At 26.9% G+C, this 20,630-nt stretch overlaps 3 protein-coding genes across 3 annotated transcripts; 2 read left to right on the top strand and 1 right to left on the bottom strand.

The window, feature by feature from the left end:
• The first annotated feature begins 7,050 nt into the window (after window positions 1-7,050).
• On the top strand, window positions 7,051-9,485 carry LOC124926292 (vesicle-associated protein 1-2-like). The gene is made up of 8 exons (XM_047466487.1): window positions 7,051-7,318; window positions 7,413-7,483; window positions 7,549-7,630; window positions 7,703-7,818; window positions 7,912-8,076; window positions 8,171-8,215; window positions 8,997-9,074; window positions 9,147-9,485. Exons 1-8 carry the CDS (start codon window positions 7,267-7,269, stop codon window positions 9,255-9,257), a joined length of 720 nt encoding a protein of 239 aa, XP_047322443.1. The 5' UTR covers window positions 7,051-7,266; the 3' UTR covers window positions 9,258-9,485.
• A 1,093-nt stretch (window positions 9,486-10,578) lies between these two features.
• On the top strand, window positions 10,579-12,903 carry LOC124926590 (phosphatidate cytidylyltransferase 4, chloroplastic-like). Its single transcript, XM_047466841.1, has 4 exons — window positions 10,579-10,910; window positions 10,980-11,254; window positions 11,368-12,581; window positions 12,680-12,903. Exons 1-3 carry the CDS (start codon window positions 10,659-10,661, stop codon window positions 11,612-11,614), a joined length of 774 nt encoding a protein of 257 aa, XP_047322797.1. The 5' UTR covers window positions 10,579-10,658; the 3' UTR covers window positions 11,615-12,581; window positions 12,680-12,903.
• An 807-nt stretch (window positions 12,904-13,710) lies between these two features.
• LOC124928166 (protein RGF1 INDUCIBLE TRANSCRIPTION FACTOR 1-like) lies at window positions 13,711-15,152 on the bottom strand. The gene is made up of 4 exons (XM_047468694.1): window positions 14,834-15,152; window positions 14,650-14,724; window positions 14,379-14,519; window positions 13,711-14,285 (listed from the first exon to the last, which is right to left on the bottom strand). The coding sequence occupies exons 1-4, from the start codon at window positions 15,005-15,007 to the stop codon at window positions 13,932-13,934; spliced, it is 744 nt and encodes a 247-aa protein (XP_047324650.1). The 5' UTR covers window positions 15,008-15,152; the 3' UTR covers window positions 13,711-13,931.
• Window positions 15,153-20,630: the final 5,478 nt, after the last annotated feature.

Genomic DNA, 20,630 nt, shown 5'->3' with positions numbered 1-20,630 from the left:
GTTCTGAATGGGAATTGAACAATTATGTGATTTTATTATCGGACCATGAGGTATGAGAATTTTTACCTAAAATCTAGCCACTGTATCTAATTGGTCAACTAAACAAATATGATGAGCCCAAACATGAATAGTGATATATTTTATGAAATGGGCTTTACAGAAGATATTTGATCTTTCATTCCATGGGCTTATAACCCAAGTATCAAACATTTAAAAAAAAATGGTAAATAAATTCAACTTTTATTTGTTTATCTTCTTCTTTTTTCTTTTATTTTGTATTTGGATTTTGGAATCATATTCATAAGAAAAGTAAAGAGAAAAACTGTGGAGAGAAGTCGTCGTGAGGTCTAAGCTTTTCTTGTTGGTGGTCCATGCAGTCAGCTTGTTGATGTTGTTCTGGATGGCCCAAAATGTAAAGGAAGGGAAATGACAAACGGTTCTTATTCCTTATTTTTATGAAATGATAAAAAATAAAAAAAAATGGTCGGTGTAGGTTAATATGAAGATTGCATGATTATGAAGTAGTAGAAGTCTAACGAGAAAAAAAGCATCGAAAACATGTAACGTGGAGCTAGCATTGACCAAACACCAACTCAAATTTGGATTCAATGTTTCAATCCAAAATATTATATAGTAAACCATCTTATAATTCAAATCGGTTTTATAACTATTTATGAACAAATTTTATAATATTCCAGATTATTAATGTAGAATCTATCGTATTATACACTTGTTGATCAAAATGAATTCTTTAAGAAAATAATATTGTTTGAAATAAGATTAAGCATATAACTAAGCAAATATAATTTTTTTTATATATTATATAGTTCTGTCTTCATTTATAAAGTTGTATAAGACTATATTTAAAAAGTATATATATAATCTCCTAATCAATATATTCATATTAAAAATAAATAAACACTATTAATGTCTAAATAATTATCTTTTTAAAGGAGACTTTGAATTTTCTACTAAAAATAAAATTTTATTAGTTAATTGTTCAAATATAATTATTTGTTTATATTTCATAACACAAATTTAATGTAAAAATAATACTTAAAATTATTTAAATATAATTGTTCAAAGTTTTGTGAGTGGATTAACATGTAAATTAAAAAAGAGATTAGTTTACTCTAACAAAAACGGAAAATAAACAAAAACAAATAATCATATAAATACATTGTCATGCATTTATTAAATTTATTTTAAATATATAATTTTATTAGTTTAGTTAATTAAAGTGTTGTATATGTCATTTTTATATAAGGTTGGGGTGTAAGTTTGTATCAATTTTTTTTTTTAAATTTAACTGTTCTATGTTTTATTTGCTAATAACACGACCATTTACTCTAATAAAATGGGTAGTGAGTTGTGGTTCGAGTATCTATTTATTTAGAAAAATTGTGTTTATATGTATTGGTTTATTTTATTTTTTATATTATTAGTATTTTTTAATTTCAGTTATATATTTTTTAAATGAGATTTTTTCAATAGTCTTCTCTTTAACAAAAGTAAGGTACAACTATGTGGTGGAGAAAATCAAATTAAAAAGGCACAAATTCAATGATGGTCAAAAATTACAAACCTCAATCAGAAATTATATAGAGAGAGATAAAAAAAAAAAAAAAAAGTAATGATAGGGAGCGAAAAAAGTTGTAGCGAATGTGGCAGCAAACTACGTGGAATGATGATTAGACTTGATGACTCGGTATTTATTTATTTTTCTTTTTTATACTCATTAATAATTTTCTCTCTCTTCTCATTATTTACATTTTTTCTCTTTCTCTTAAATATGACGCATTCAATAGAAAATTCAATTTTTATTATTAAAAAATACTTAATAATTTATTTCTTTAAATTTTTATTATTAAAAATATATTTTTTTTAAATTATTGTATATGCCACCCTAAACGTATTTTAATTATTTCTCTTTTTAAATAATTTGTTTCATTTTATCTATTAAAAAAATAAATTTTATTTTTCAATAATAAAAAAGTATTCAAATTAAAATAAATAATAATTAATTATGTTAATTAAAATTTATATATAAGAGAATAAAAAAAATATTTTTTAATTCAGTTAATTAATTCTATCATCTATTAAGATAATAATATATATATTAATAATAATAAAACAAAAAATTATTAATCGTTTTACTCAACATATTGATTCTCTTTTTTAAAACTCTTAATTGTTATTTTTCTCTCTTTTCTTTCCTTAAAAATCTCCTTCTCTTAATTTTCATTCATCTTCTAAAATTTACTAGAAACTCAATCAAATAGTTAAAAATCAACTACATAAACTATATAAAGGTCAATCAACTACATAAATTATATAAAGGTCAATCAACTACAACAACATTTAACTAGCACACCATGTTATTATTCTCCTAATTAATTATTATTTATTTTAATTTGAGTCATTTTTATTATTGAAAATAAATTTTATTTCTTTAATAAATAAAAGAAAATAAATTATTGAAAGAAATAAATAATTAAAATGCGGTTTATAGTGGGAGAAATAATTAAAATACGGTTTATAGTTCACATGTAGAATAATTTAAAAAAATATATATTTATAATAATAAAAAATTAAATAGATAAATTATTAAGTGTTTTTTAATAATAAAAATTGAATTTTTTTATTAAATGCAAATAAAAGTAACTAGAAGAGAGAATTATTAATAAATATAAAAAAGAAAAATAAATAAATAAATACCGAGTCATCAAGTCTAATCAGCACCCCATTCGTTACAAATCTTTTGCTCCCCTATCATTACTAAAAAAAAAAAAGAAGAAAAAAGTTGATGAGAGCAAGATTAATATATATATATAATAAAAGATCATAGAAAAGAATAGATGAGAGCAAGAAGAGCTTGATTTAATTTAGAGGATAGTTTATTAATTTGTTTTCAAAAATAAAATTACTTTAAGTTGTCTTTATTCTTATGTAAAATAGACTTCAGTTGACCCTAAAAGAAAATAATAATAATAATAATCTGACATAACTCATAATTTAGTAACTTTTTTCAATTTAATTAATTAATTGTTTATCTAATATATAAAATGCAAACTAACATTCATTAACTCATTTTCATACATAATTTATCCTTTATTTTGATTAGTTCCACCCAATTCTAATTTTTGCATTTTTCCAGTATTTCTCATCCTCTATATAGATAAAACATTAAGATATTCTTCTATCTAAATTAATAATAGTCAACACCATTATATTTTAATCACAACTAATTACAATTAAAATAATATAATTAACACTTTAATCCATAATTTGAAATATAAGAGATTAATATTTATTTTAGTTATCTTAATAATCTAAAATCATTCTTGTAGTTATGCATTTACTTTAACTTAAGATATTTTAAGTGTGAAGAATACTTGAAATTTAATTTCTTAAAATTGTTATTATTAACTTGAAATACTTTAATGGGTTGGTATGAATATGTTTAATGATTGAGAATATTATAGTTTTTCAAATTAAAATAATAATATTATTTTAATTAAAAAAATCACATTTTTAAATAGATAAAATTTAATGGTGAATTTTGAATTATGATTTAAAATAAATATTATATTAAAACTTTTAATTTATTTTAGTGAGACTGTTATTGTGTTTATAAATAAGCTATATCTTTAAAATGAGAATGAAAGAGAAAATTAATAATAAAAGAAAACGTCCAAAGCTAGATTTAAACACCATAGTTAGATTTTGTTGGATTTTTTATTTTGTTGAAGTATTCACTGAGTTGAGTGTCAGAAAAATAATAATAATAATAATAATAATAATAATAATAATAATAATAATAATAATAATAATAATAATAATAATAAGTTGAGTGTGAAAAGAAAGTCAATTCTAGATGAGCTCTACTCACCTTAAACAATTACCTTACCAACAAATATAATAAATAAATAAATTTAAAAAATAATAAAAAAAATATTTTTTTTAAGTAAGAAACTAGCTTGATATACTCCAACTTTTATTAGGTATCGAATTAAAAAAATTATTAAGCAGTTGAGACTCCTCATAACTATCTTTAAATTTGGATTTTCATCCAAACTTGAGTAAAATGTGTATTTATATTATTCATTATGTTGTACTCATGAAATTTCACTAATTTTTCACTAATTTGAAATGAGTAATCTTATTTGATCTTATGTTATCTATACATAATGATATTTAATTTTTAAAGTGTTTGGATTGTCGGGTCGAAAACTGTGGTTAATTTGGATATATATATGAGAGTAAATGAATATTTTGGTCGAATTATGGATAGACTCGCCTATAAATTTAAAACGGTTAAAAATAAAATTAAAAATAATATATATATATATATATATATATATATTTCGAACTCGCAATCTTACAAAATAAGTAAAACTCGGTAACCAACTAAGTCAATAAGACTTTATATTTTAAATTCAACACCAATTTTAATAAAAGCGGAACATTCTTAACCATATAAATTCAACTTTTTAACTAACTAATATATATATATATATATATATATATATATATATATATATAATTAATGATATTTAATTTTCAAAGTGTCCGGATTGTCGGGTCGATAGTTGTGGTTAATTTAGATATATGTGATAATAAATTGATACTTGGGTCGGATTGTGAGTTCACCCGCTCATAAACTTAAAACGGTTATGTATGTTCTGAACTTGCAATCTAACAAAAACAAGTATAATAATTTAACCAAGTGTAATTGGGATGTGGTTTACCGATGGATAATAAGTCAGTAACAATTGAAAGTGGTTAAAAAATATAAATCAAATATTTGATTGACCAAACTGTGAGATCACGATGCTAAATATTAAAAAATATAAACAAATATTGATAGACCAAAATGAAAATGTAAGGTAACGAGATAAAAGATTTATTGGAAAAAAATATATGATGAAATATGTGAGAAGATTAATTATTTTATTGAAGTGAATAAAATGTGAAATTATAGTATTTTATTTTTTATTTTAATATATTTTTAGTGATTTATTAAAACTTTTAAACAATGTATATTTTTTTTTAAAAATTTATTTTGTTTATATTTTTATGCGTATGATAATTTTCCTAGTTTTAAATAGTTTGAGTTATTTGTAAAAATATATATGTTTTTATTTTTGAAAAAAAAATGTTTGGATAAGTTGATTATTATTATAATTTAAATTCAAATTTGATTAAGAATTGGATATGTTTATATATATAAAAGAAATTTTTTGATTGACATAAAACTTGTAAAACACTATATTATGAAATTACTTCTAATTAAATTCATAAAAACTTTGTACTTATTATCATTTTACTTTTGCAAATCAACTATCATAAATATGAATACAGTTTTGGAACTATCTATTACTTTATTTCAACTATATTTATACATAGTTAGAAAATTTCATTTATTACACTGTCTGCTGACTGTTGGATAGCCGGACTATAGGACATATTGTAAATGTTAAAATTAATAATATTTTTTTATAAAACATATGCAAAATATGATTGACTTTTATATAATAAATGAAAAATAACTTAGATTATGTTATTTAATCTTTTAATAAGTGGACCAACAATAAGTCTTAAAAGAGACTAGCATTTAGCCCGTGCATTTGCACGAGTAATAATATAAAAATCGTGAAAAAAATTACAGATAACATTTTTTATTTTATTTTTAACCGTTTTAAGTTTATGGGTGAGTCAACCCACAATCCCACACAAGTATTCATTTACTCAACATCATTATATATTAGTTAGTTAAAAAGTTGAACTTATATTAATATTAAAACGTCCCACGTTTATCAAATTTGGTGTTGAATTAAAAATATAAAGTCTTTGTAGTCTAGTTGATTAAAGAGTTGTATTTGTTTTGTTAGGTTGCAAGTTCGAAACATATCTCTAGCATTTTTAATTTTATTTTTAACCGTTTTAAATATAAAAACGGGTCAACCCACAATCCGACCCAAATATCCAAATTAACCACAGCTTTCGACCCGGCAATCCGGACGCTTTAAAAATTAAGCATCATTATATATATATAGATTAGCAAGGTATATCAATAAAAGACTCATAAAATGACTATAAATATTATTCAAATTACAAATATTAAATAAATCTGATCAACCTAATGATCAAATTAAATAAATATGTTCAATATAATAAAAAATAATATTCAACTCAGGAAGTGGAAATAAACGTTGTGGGTGTAGTTAGGATTTAGGAATGATAATGAGACAGATGTAAGCGGTGAATGCGTTTATCTTTCTCACACCATTCTATTTGGGAAATTTTTTACTACCATTGCCTTGAAAATAAAAATAGAGGAAAGTAAGAGCTGTCCGTCGATCATACTATATCATTTCTACAATGCCTATAGATGAAGTGCTTCGCGTTTTAGATCATTTCATCGTTGTAATCGCTTTGATTCATCTCCTTGGTGAAAAACCTATTAGACACTGTTGTCCTTCATTGCAAGTCTGCATCTGACTCCTTATCCCGAGAATTCGAAGTGGAACGAAGTATGAGTAGACTACATTGAGAATGCTCGTTCATCACGACTCTGGGTCACCCTAGGATGAGAACGACTCTGGGTCACCCTAGGATGAATCACTCGATGAAACCTGTAGGTAATAAACGAGCTATCTCATGTTCTTTAGGGAAAAAAAAAACAAAATCGACATAAATTTAAAACTCTTAAAAAATATGAATAAAATGTTATATATTTAATTGTGTTTATTAGTGTTTGGGACATAATTATAATAAAATCAACTTAAATAGAATCACCGTTCAAATCGAAAAAAATAAAAAAAATCCATGACAAGGTAATTCGAATCCCGAGAATTATAACCGCCTATTCTAATGTTATTCCTAATTTCTTATATTAAAATTAAAATAAATTATACATAATAAAAACAAAAGATGAAATCAAAACTACTTAGTTTAGATTTGATTTGATTGAAAATATAATAAATAAATAAATAAAACTTTTGAAGATAAAGAGTGATTTAGGAAAATTAAGAAAGAAGATTTTCCACACTTTAGTATTTTTTTCAGGCTCCGGCATCCACAAAACATCTCACAAACCCACAATTGAATTCTCCAGTTTAGATCTCTTGTCTCTCTCTCTCTCACTATATATATATATATATATATATATATATATTTGCTGAGTCGATTTTACAGTATCTCTCGCGGACGGACGACGGATAAACCTAAGATTGGCTCCAGTGCGTTAGCAACAGTGTCGAGATGAGTACTGAAGAGCTTATAAGCATTGAACCGCGGGAGCTTCAACTTCCATGTAACATTCTTTCGATAAACATTTATGCATGTCTACATAATAGATCTATTATTTGTCCTAGTCTGATCAATGATTTCTACTGTCTTTCGAGAAGTCGAATTGAGGAAGCAGATCTCGTGTTCTCTACAATTAACCAACAAGACAGATAAATATGTCGCCTTTAAGGTATTCATTCTGCTTAATCAATGAATTCTTTTGTGGGTTCTTCCTAATTTCTATTCAAATTTCAGGTCAAAACCACCAACCCAAAGAAGTATTGTGTTCGCCCTAACACAGGGATCGTGCTGCCAAACTCTAGATCTGATGTTATAGGTATCCATCACTTTTTTTTCTCTCTAAATTAGTTTCATCTTACTAATCTTGAGTCCTGTAACTTTCATTTAGTCACAATGCAAGCACAAAAGGAGTCTCCTCCTGATATGCAATGCAAGGATAAGTTCCTTATTCAAAGTGTTGTAGCAAATTCTTGGGCTACAACTAAGGATATCACTGCAGAAATGGTATTATAAGTTGATTTGTATGAAAATAAAGGAAACTTGATAGCTAGATTATGATGTTGAACTTTTGTTTGTCTTGTTTGATGTTATCTGAAGTTCAACAAGGAATCAGGGAATCAAATTGAAGAGTACAAGTTGCGAGTGGTTTATGTGCCTCCACAACGGTACCCATCGCCTGTGAGGGAAGGATCTGAGGAGGGTTCTTCTCCAAGGGCTTCATTATCTGACAATGGCACTATGCATCACTTTGAAAATACTGCGGTTAGTACTTGCAAGATGCAGATTCAATATACAAACTGAAGAAGGTTATTCTGTGAGACGATGACAATGTGATTTTTTTGCTTATAATTTGCAGGCTTCAAAGGAACAGCTTGATGAGTCACAAGAGCACTTATCAGAGGTTGATTTCTTTATCTCTTTTGCTTCTTTGTTTTATCTTTTTCGATCATCATTCTGCCAGTTTTTACTTTCTGTTAAGAAGTTATATATGATTGTTCAATGTGCTATCTAATCCATTACCTTGTATAGTTGGTGTTTGAATTTTACTATTGACATGTCAAAAGTAAAGGTTGCAGTTGTGTATATAATTGCCCCATTTGACCCTTGTTTGATCTAGGGTTATTTTAATAACCAAGTGGTTCTTTTCAAATAACCTTGTTTAATTTAAGTTACTGAAGATCAATTTATCTGGGATTATATGGGTACAAAGATATTTAGGGTATAAATATATAATTGTTAGTTTGGTTGATAATTTGAATAATGTGATTGATGAGTAGATTGTTGACTGGATTATTTAAAAGTAATCTCAAATAACCCACAGATCAAACAATACCCTGAAAAAACTTTTTGTTTATGTTTTTGTATATGAATTTGGATCCAGATGCAAATATGTTTAGAAACTAAACTTTCATACAGATTCCTTTATGTTCTAGGGATCCAGATTCAGAAACAAAAACAATAAGTATTTCCAAATGGGTATAAATCATTTGCACGTTTGATTATACCATAAAGAGTGTATTTAGAGTTTATCTTGTAATGGGTCTCAGATTGATTTTCATCCTTCTCAAAGTGTTTGTTTCTTCTGCAACACTAATTTATGCATTTATAAATCACATCCAAAGAATCGTTTGTTATTTCTTCTCAAAATTACAGTTTTATCTGAGTATTGTTTTTGTTTTCAGTTAAAGAGTCTTATCTCAAAGGTGACTGCTGAGAAAATCTCTGCAATTCAACAAACTAGAAAGCTTAGCCTGGAATTGGTAATGGTCCTTTACCCGTAATAAGCATCATTATGAAGATCTTGTTACTTATTTCTTGTTTTGCATGTTCAGGAGTTATTGAGACGCCAAAGCAACAAGAATCGCAGTGGCTTATCAATCTTACATGTCATTCTCATAGGCTTGTTGGGCCTCCTCCTTGGTTACTTTCTTAAGAGAACATGAACTATCGTGGCCAACTTCTGTCAGGTTTTAAAGAAAGCTTCAAAATAGGCTTGCTATTATCAACTTTACTGGTATCCATTTTCTAACTTAAAGAACAGTTGTGTATCCTTGTCCCTTTTAATTTCTCTTGTATACTCTTTGAGTCTTTGTATCATCAAATCTGTAACAATAAATGTGTGGAAACAGAATGGTTTTTATTTCAATGAATGTCTATAAAAATTGATGTTATATTAATTTTGAAGTTTTCCTTGGTGAAATATTTTGATGTTTTTTTTTTGTTCCTGAAGGTATTTATTAAATAAAGTAAATTACATTTGTTTATGATTTTCATTTAAACTGTTAATACCTAAATTTGCTTAATATATTAGCTATTTGAGTAGGAGTGTGTTACTTTATTATAAATTTGGGAATATGATTTTTAATTATATGAGTGAGAATTAAAACTAAACAATATATATTTTATAAATGGTAAGGAGTGGGCAATTTTTTTCAGTTAACCGAGATGATATTTGTGTACCCACTTTCGTCTTAATATCATCCCGATTTTGTCCCTAACAATTAAATATGTAAACGCATTCCGTGACATGATATCTTTTGTATCAAGCTAGAGACATCTAGTCTTGATTTTAAAAAAGGAAGAAGGAATTAAAAACAAGCATACAACATGTTCATGACATTATTACAATACAACTACAAAGTTCAATCTTTTATCTCACCTTGAATGAATCCAATTTAGTGATTTCCGCATATGATATCCCCCAATTGTTGCATAGGCTCGCATTTTGCTCACACATGAGTATTCGCATCCACGTTCCTATGAGCGAATTGTTGTCCACCACAATGCCCCTACATACCTCATCGATCCCGCGCCAAACTCTAGAAAAAGCCCTCGCATTTCTTTTAGCCCAAACATTATATACAATTTAAGCAAAGCAGCATTTAAACACATTAGACGAGAAACGATCACCACTTGCCTCTGCCTCCTTGATATCTTGCCATTCAGAAGGGAAACTAATGAACTCATGCACCTTCAGAACCTCTTCCATAGCACATTAGCAAATGGGCAGTAACTGTGAACAAGTGGTCCATTGTCTCATCACCGTCACATAACAAACATTTAGTATCCGGTATGTCCATAATCTCTTGACACAATCCTAGTTGAGAGTTTTTCCTAAACAACAACCTCATAATGAATTGCTGCCTCGAAATGATTTGGGGAGACCAAAATAATTTTCAATTTTAATTAGTTGTGTTAACAATTATGATAAAATATCATTTAGTTTTTAAAATATGCTCCATTAAATAAATATTAATTTGATAGTTCTTTCAAACAAAATCCACCTCCACTCCCACAGTCTTCTTCTTCCCTGAAACTGATCTGTGAAGAAGCAAGGTACAAAAATGTCTTCAAACGTGCTACTGAACAATGGGTTTTGTTGCTCTCCGGATTTTCTCAGAAGGGTTTTGCCTTTGTCATCTTGCACAGACGTTACCTATCACTGCGCGTGCCATTCAAGAGCCCTAATAACGACTCGGTCCAATATTTCAATTTTGAATTCCAAGTTACTTCTCGATGCCTCTACTACGGGCATTCGTCGCCGCAACTTAATCACTGCTGTGTCCGGTGCAGAACCGGAAGGCGAGATGGCAGAGGTTGTAAAATTTCTATGATTTTTGAGTTTGTAGCTATATGTTTTGATAAACGTATTTGAATTAATGAAGGAAGATTCAGCTTCTTCAGAGCAACAAGGCAAGGTTATTGAGTTGAATAAAAGGATTATTTTTGGGTTCTTGATTGGACTGTGTTCTGGGGTTGTGGTATTCACGGGAGGACTGGTATACACAATGACTGTATCTGCTGCAGTTTTTGTTGGTGCACGCGAATACTTTGAGCTAATTAGGAGTCGTGGAATTGCTGCAGGAGGAATGATACCCCCTCCTCGATATGTATCACAATTCTGCACTGTTATCTGCACTCTCATGCCCATACTTACATTGTAAGACTCTCTTGTGTCCTTTTTGTCCTCCCTTATTTGTATGATAGACCTGCAATTTCTGCAAGGTTTGGTTTGGTTTGGTATTTCTTATGAGATAAATGTATGATGATCAGGTACCTAGGTGAAATTGATGTGTGGGTTACATCTGCAGCTTTTAGTGTTGCAATGGCATTGCTTTTGCAAAAAGGAAATCCCCGTTTTGCACAACTCAGCAGCACCATGTTTGGGCTATTTTATTGTGGTTATCTTCCTTGTTTTTGGGTTAAGCTCCGTTGTACTTTGGCTGTCCCTGCCTTAAATACTAGTAAGACTCCATTTTTTCATCATCTTATGGAACATTATATGATTAAAGAACTGTGATTCAAATTTGGTTGACAGGGGCAGCTGTTACATGGCCCTTTCTTTTAGGTGGTTTAGCTCAATGGAATGTGGGTTTAGTGGCTACACTGATCTCTATTAGCAGCATAATTGCAGCGGATACATATGCTTTTATTGGTGGCAAGGTATTTTAACCCCTTTCCTTTAATTGGAATTTGTTTCACTAGAACAAAGGTCTCTCTTGTTTATAACATTTTCATTATCTTCATAAAAAGGGGACATCTGTTGATTAGGTTAAAGAGTTTATTTAATATGTTAAATTGAGGGATCAGGATCTTGTCATTCTTAAATACTTGCATCAAGAAATATAATAAAAAGCTTTCTATCAGATTTATTATTGTATTCAATTGAAGATGATTATCAACATTTTGTCAGCTTTTTTAGATAAGGTATCTCATATGAGAACCAGTTTATAAGAATTAATTGCAGGCATTCGGTCGAACCATGCTTACGAACATCAGTCCTAAGAAGACCTGGGAAGGAGTGATTTTTGGTTTAGTTGGTTGCTTAGCCACTACTGCCATACTCTCAAAGATCCTTGGTTGGCCTGCATCTTTGCCTAGGTATTTATATTATTATTTAATTTTTCAGATTTGTACTACTATTATTGAAGAAACACATGACTTCCATTGTCTGAATATTTCTGATCATCACCCACTCATTTCTGTAATGGTGCTCATACTTGATCTGAGCCTGTTTGTACTTTGTGTCCAATACCTTTTTCATTCTAATATTAATACCTAATCATTTGATAAATCATATCAATAGTGTTTCTTTTTCCTATGTAAACTGATATTATTATTATTATTCTTCAATGATTACCCCACCACCAGTGCAATAGGTTTTGGCATTGTGAATTTCTTTGGGTCCTTGTTTGGTGATCTAATCGAGTCGGTGATCAAGCGCGATGCGGGTGTTAAGGACTCGGGTTCCCTCATACCTGGGCACGGTAACTCTCATAATAATCTGATATTTTTATAATTTTCGCTCATTCTGGCTAAACAAAACTCGCAATGAAGTTGTTTTTGTTGATGTAATAATGTGCAGGAGGTATACTGGATAGAGTAGACAGCTATTTATTCACTGGTGCACTTGCATATTCTTTCATTAAAACATTTCTTCCACTTTATGGAGTTTGATTGACATGCTAAATGTTGTTGTTTTTGTTACATCCATCAAAGGCCGAAATTCTTCACACCTATGGTGTAAAACAATTAGGTTAATGATGTTGTTTAGATGTAAGTTTGTTCATATTATGAATTTTGTTGTATAAATAGTTAATACTAGTTTTAATTCACTATGATAGTTCAAGTGTGTATTATCTAAAAGTTTAAAAAGTCATGGTTTCGTTCTCAATAAACTTTTTTTAAAAATTTAAAATAGAAGAAGTCATAATAACCTAACAAATTGGATAAGTCTTCCTACATTTGTTAATCTATTTGAAAACACTTTTTCAATAAGTATTGATATCTACAAAACTTTTGAAAATGATTATACTTGTTTTAATGTTATTTGTTAGGATTTTTTGAAAAGTGGTATATAGTTAATCACAATTTTTTAAAATTTTTTTGAATTTGGTATTAAAGTGTAACAAAAGTTCAATTTTTTTTAAGAAAAATTAATTTTTAACAAACTTTTAGTTGTTGCTACTTACAAAAAAGATTGATAATGTTCTCACCAAATAAATATATCTTTTGTATTTTTGTCAAAAGTAAAAAAAAAAAATAGTTTCTAAGGACACTCATTATTTGTTTGAAATGTGGTAACTAATTTATTTTAGTTTCAAATTTAAGAAGTTAATAATCCCTATTAAGAACTAAACTTCTGAAAAATTTCAATATCTTAATAAAGCTCTTTTCAATTAAAAGTATCCTAGTAGGTTAATTTTGTAACAATTTCATTATTTCAAAAGTTAACTTATTTGTAGAACAACATAAAAAAAATTAAAGAAAAAATATCATAAGTTTATTATATATTAGAAAGGGGCAGGTAGAAATAATAAAATGAACTTCCTATATAGTACTAATATATAAATAATTTGGTCCTTTTAAAATAAAACAAAAGTTTTGCTATTTTGCTGATTTTAAGGTTGACAAATAAAAAAATAATAATAAAAAAAGAGAAATAAATACTTTAATAATTTCAAATATGGTTAAAAAGTTGAAGAGAAAGAAATAGATAGAGCGGGGAAGTCGAAAAGGTTAAAAGGAGGAATATTCCCTAAAATAACCCTGAAAATGTTAAAGAATTACTATTGATAACCTATCTCAGAACAGGCCAAGCAAACATCCTCTCCAAATCAATAAAATGGTGCCCTGTGCGGCGTCCCTTTCCGGCGACGATTCTTCACAATTTCGACAGCAGGATTTTCCGACGCCGGTATTGAACTTATACTCCGACAAGCCTCTCTCAACACCGACACACTGCTCCTCTTCTTTCTAACTACATCCGAAGACGCCGCCGTGCATGCCGCCGCCTGACAACCCATAATTAATCCAATGCCGCTTGACCCAGATGAATTAGTTATGGTCTGGCCGACAACTTCCAGCACCGACATCGGCGTATTCAGACCGTCATCAAGCCCATGTTGTTCCGGCAACAAAGTGACAGAATTCGATTCCATTGTATGAGTCGACAGACTATTATGATGAAGCTGGAAATGATTTCAGATACGAAATTAAACAAAAACCCAGATGAGCCAACAGATTTTAAACGAAATTAAGCAAAAACCCAGATGAAATCAGACCTTGCAGGAGACAGAGCAGAAAAGAAAAGTGTCTTGAAGGGCTCTGTCACAGGTGAGACAGACATTGCCGGAGCCACGACATAGCCTAGCTTGAGGTCTTTGATTCAGAAACACAACTTTGGCATTGTTGGTTGAGTAAAACTAAAACAAATAATTGAAATCAAATCAAATCAACCAAGTTGAATTTTCATCTTTCTCCTTCCTTCCTTCCTAGCTAGGTAGCTAGCTAATTATTCAAAATTGAAGTTTAATTAATTAATTAATTACTCACTTGAACGAGAGCACAATCCACCACTTTATCGGCATCTTCAAGACGTATAACATTATGATAAACGTATCTTCGAATCTGTGAACAAAAATAAGGGAAAACCATCATCAGAATTCTCTTTAAGAATATTCGTATGTATGTACGTACGAATTGAAATGAAATGAAATGAGCAGACAGACAGACCGACCTGCAAAAGATGATGAGAGGAATGAAAGGGCAAACAGTGAGAACAAATTCCTCGGCAGCAATCGAAACAAAACACATTCTTCTCATTCTTCTTCGATTCTTGATGAATTAAGCAGGAGTTGAAGAACTTCTCTGTTAGCAAGCCCTCCAGACACGGCGGAAGCTGACTGTCCATTGTTAAACCAAATTATCGATTGATTGATTGTGGGTTTTGCAGATTAGGAGAGAAGGCCAATGGGTTTTTATCAAAGGTACTGAATTGTCATTTCCATGGATGTGTTGTAGGAGAGAAAATGAAAATGGTGAGTGGGGGCAGTTTTCTTGAGAGAGAAAGAGAAAATAGAACGGCGCCTGGAAATTAAGGCCTGACTCTCTCTCTCTCTCTCTCTTGCTTATTATTAGTACTACTCTACTGTTACCAATGAAAACAGAGACTGCAGGTCTTGTTTGGTTTCTCTTTTTCAATTTATCAAATTAACTCACTTTTCCAACTCTTCAATTTATTTCTAATTTATCTTTAATGATTCTCCCAATTAATACATGTAATTTTTTCCTTGTAATTAATCTCAACTAACTAGTATTCTCAACCATTCAAATTTATCTCTTTGATTAATATAAGTAATTTGCTTCTGATTCATGTTTAAGTCTTTTTCGATTGAGTTTGAGCTATTTGTATTTAATCTTAAATTTCTCTTGTTATAAATAGATTACACAAATTATCAATAAAATTAATTCATTTTTTTTGTCTAGAATCCAAACAAGGTATTAAGACTCTTCTAAACATTACCTATAAATTTAAATTAATTTTACAATAAAAAAATATATTTATTTTTATATCTCCCTGTCTCATTAAGTGATTTCACACGTTATCTAGCAATTAATGTCAATTTTTTACTTTTGGTTAAATTTTAAATATAATATTTTAATAATTCATTATACAAAAATCTTAATTAATTTTTTTTCTTTCTAAAAACCTAAAATCAAACAAATGCTTATAGATTACTTGTATGTTTTCCTCATAAACATAGATAGTTTAATTTTAACCTTAAAATGACTAATTATATCTATTATAAATCTTCAAAAATGCTAGTTTGACTTAAAACATCTATCTCCTCAACCCCCCACATTTTAATATGTTTATAAACAATTCTAAAAGTTATTTTTGTAATTAAATTCTAATGTCAAAATTGAGAAAAATGTAAGATTACGACAATATATTAAAATTTTTGGGAAAAAAATAATAGATTCACTAAATCTTTAGAAGTCAACAAACAAGTATACATGACAATGCAAAAATTCATCATATCATGATATTTAAAAATATATCGAATTTTCAACAGAAATATTAAAAAAAAAATCTTAAATGTTTTGAATAAAAATATTTAAAGTCATAATCCTACCTATCAATACCATTCTAATGAGTTTTTGTAGAATAAATACACACATTATTAAGGTTGTGTTATTTATGTTTAATTTTAAATAATTCACTATCAAATTATATTTATACTCATCAATTAATATAAAACAATTATATTAGTTTTAGTATTTTTATATTAAAATGTTAATTTATTTGTTCATATAAAATCGATATATGGATCAAATATATTTTATGTTTTGTAAAAATTGGACTTTGTAGTTTGTAGTATTATTTAAAAAATAAATCAAATTTCTAAAAGTTTAATTGAAATTTTGTTTAATCCTTATGTATTTTATAAAACTTTATTCACATTAATGTGATAAAATTTTATTTTACCATATATAAATAACATGTAAATTAAAAAAAATACTCTTTATTTTTGTAGATAATATACTTTTGTAATATTATTTACAAATAAATTAAAATTTTCTTAAAGTACAGAGATTTGTTAAATCCTTACTCATTTACTGGTTATAAAAAGTTTATTATTTTTAAGATTTTATTGCCTAAAATTAAATGATATTCAATTTATATTTGACAATATATTAATGAGTAATGACATTTGATTAATATAAATACCATTGTTAATAAAAAAAAGTAAACTATGATTACTATATTATTAAATGATTTTCAATTTATATTTGTTAATATATTAATGACATTTGATTAATATAAATACCCTTGTTAATAAAAAGTAATCTATGATTACTGTATTGTTAAAAAACAATCAAATTTCACTAAAATTGAATAAGAGATTTATTCAAATTCTTATAATACATTTTTTTTAAACTATGCTTTTATGTATATAATGTTATAATTTTGTGATGATAAGATTATAATTTGTAAAATAAATCTTGATACAAGCTCTATATAATATATTATGATATTTAAATTATAGTACAATATAAGTTGCTATAATTTTTTAACATTATTCATTGTTACTTAATATATATATATATATATATATATATATATATATATATATATATATTTTATAAAAAAATACATAAATGGTTGAATATATTAGAAACTTAGATATCTATATATATATAATGATGATTAATTTTTGTAGTGTCCGGATTGTCGAGTCGAGAGTTGTGGTTAATTTGGATATATATGTAAGAGTAAATGGATATTTGGGTCGGATTGTGGTTGTCCCGCCCATAAACATTTTTACGATAATATTTTTTTCACGATTTTTAATATTATTTTTGTACAAATGCACCCATACATGCTAGTTTATATAAATTCTTACGGAAATTATGATCTCATTTAAAAAATATCAAAAATAAAAATTTGGTAATAATTAATTTTTTAGATTCAAAAGGTAATCTATTTGTCATAATATTTTGTCAAAAATATAGCTGTCAAAAGAGAGACAAAGATAGAGACATGTAATTTTTATTTTTATTTTTTTTACTTGAAAAAAAAGAATGGTTGTTTTCTTGTTTGAAGGTATTGTTTATTTAATTTATATTTATATATATATATATATATATATATATATATATATTTAACTGCCTTAAAATTAATGTAAAATCTTTGATAGGATTGGAATAACTGGCTTATTTAGAAAATGATGAATGGTGATAAATTTTGAGGGGCAGTGAATTTTTTGATAAAATAAATTTAAAAGGTAATTGATATATAATGATAAAAAAAATATGATATTTTAATATTTTAGGTAATGAATTAATTAAATGGCTTGATAAATGAGAGATGATGATAGATTATTTTTGAGTTATAATTATTTAAATAAGAAATGCAAAAGAAGGCTTAAGGATGAAATTCCTTTTGAGTATTTTTTACAAGTAATAATTCTGAATATATTTTATATACATGTAATTAATTAAAAATAAGCTAGTAATATATTATACACATTTTAAAAAGTAAAAGGTTGTGGTTGGATTGGATCCCAATTTAAGTCTCATTTTAAAAAGCATATTTTCCTGAAATCTTTAACAGGCTAAAACCATGGACCCTTATGCATTAAAGCTTCCATTTGAAAAAATAAAGCCCATTGGGCTTCGATCTTCTACGAACTAACAAAATTATGCATTGATTAATGAGACCGTTAAAAAAATATATTAAGAAGACATTAAGACTTCATAAATTCATAATATAATTAATCTCAGTGTGCTTTTTTCCTAAAAATTATTAGTACTTCTTAGTAAATTGAAACTTTATAAGTTTATCTCAAAGATAAAGTAAAGTGTATAAATTTAATGTACTTAAGATTATGGGTCATATTCTTTGTACTTAGATCGATCAATTTTTAAAAGAAAAATATATTATGATTGAGTTTTATAAAAACGTGTTTTATAATAGTACAATATATAATCTAGTAACCTTAAATTGAAATAAATATCATAATTTTGGAATTGTGTTAACTCATTAAATAAAAATAAATACAATGATAAAATGTATTTTATGCTTTATATAAGCAATTTGACAAGTTTTAATAAAATGCATAAGAGTGTAACACAAATAAATAATATAACATTGTAGTAAAAAAATAAAAGCGCCCCACAGGCCGGCGTGCATATAAAGAGGTTGTCATCATTACGGTTGGTTTGATTGGTAACGGTTGAGAGTTTTTGGGCCCTGTTTGGAATCCAAAAAATATATATAAGGAAAAAAAAATTAGTTTTTGAAAAACAATGGTATTGACAAATTTGTCTATAAATAGAGAAAGAAAAAGCATAAGTAGTTCATGTTAGCAAATAGAAAGCATAAATACTTTTTTTTTTTAAATATGATAATATTTTATCTTGGAAAGAATCTAGTTACCTATCAAAACTAGTCATTTTTTTTTAAAATTCTTTTAATGTTTTTATATTTGTTTTAAAAATAACAGAATATTTTTGTTCAAGCTTGTCGAGACTATTTGAAAGGAGATGATTAAGAAATCATAATTAAAAACCAATAAATAAAAAAAATTTGTAGTGACGTAAATTATGAGATTCGAGATAATTAACTCTTAGTAAAAAAAAGGTAAAAGAATTAGAGAATGTAGTTGAGACTATTGACATTTCTTTTCTTATTCCATCAATTTTTAGTAATGTTAACATAATTAGAGACTCATTTAGGTATGGACATTATTGGACTTAAACTAATCCAAAAATAAATATTATTACTTATCATGTACTTTATGTATCCCAATTATTCAAAATAATAATAATCTTGTATTATTCAAAAAAATATAATATCTTATATTAGTTATCTAAGTAATTAGTAAGATAAACTCCACATCCTTTACACTTTGTACTTATTTAGTTTTATTTTTCTCATTTAAAATAATTTTAAAAAAAACAAATGATGGTTTTAAAACTTAATATAAGAAACAAAATTTGATGATAAAAATTAATTCAAAGTCTTTATTTTTATCCCGACAACAAAATTTTTACTCTTTCTTTTCTTTGCCGGGTTACTTATTATATGTTAGTTTGTGGTTATTACAAAATCATTAAATTTACTTAGGGAAAATTTTGTGTTTATATGAGATTGAAAATCATTATTCACTCTCAACTGTTTTATAAATGGAATATATTGTAATTCCTTTTTAATGTACATGCAAGACTTTATCATTTAAAAACATATCAATTAATAATGTTTTTGAACAATAGTTAATGTATCTTTAAAAAATAATGATATCAATATTTAAAAACTGAAGGAAAATGTATTCTTTTTGAGGATTAAGACATTCATATATTCTGAAAGTTGGTTCTCTTTGTTGGGAATTTCAAAGTAACAGATGATAATCATATTCTGATCATTCTTATCGTTAGGTCTTGAAAGAGTGCAAAATCAAATTGAAAATAAAATCAAAATTATATTTTGACTGTAATATATGGAAAATTCATTATAATTTACTTTTATATTAAAGATTCATGTTAAAATATTGAGAGCAATTGGGGAAAAAATTTAAGAGAAAATAATGTTGTGTCGTAATTAATTTGTTGAAAAAATAATAAATTTTATCTTTTTCCTCTCCCTTTATTATTTTTTTCAACAAGTAATGTAGTGACACGTATCCTCCTTATTGAATTCTCTTCTCCTATAATTCCTCTAAAATATTTTAATTATAAACTTAATAAGTGAAAATATAATATTATCAAGATATGACATGCAATTTAATAATAATGAAGTCAATAGTCCCATGAAATGTCAAATTAAGCAAATTGCCAACAAACTGAGGGGGTCTAAAACACGTGACTCTTAGTTAATGCTTTATTTTTAGTAATATTGTAAACTAGTATATTTTATTCTATGGTCTATTAATTTTATGTAGTAAAAATATTGAACAAAAATCAACTTATATGATATTTTATTTATATATACCCACACATGTTAGTACAAAATTTATTTTTAAAATATTGTG

Source organism: Impatiens glandulifera, chromosome 2 (assembly GCF_907164915.1).
Source record: "Impatiens glandulifera chromosome 2, dImpGla2.1, whole genome shotgun sequence".
Classification (NCBI taxonomy): domain Eukaryota; kingdom Viridiplantae; phylum Streptophyta; class Magnoliopsida; order Ericales; family Balsaminaceae; genus Impatiens; species Impatiens glandulifera.
The sequence above is the reverse complement of the archived record's forward strand: the minus strand, read 5'-3'. Positions and strand labels throughout refer to the sequence as shown.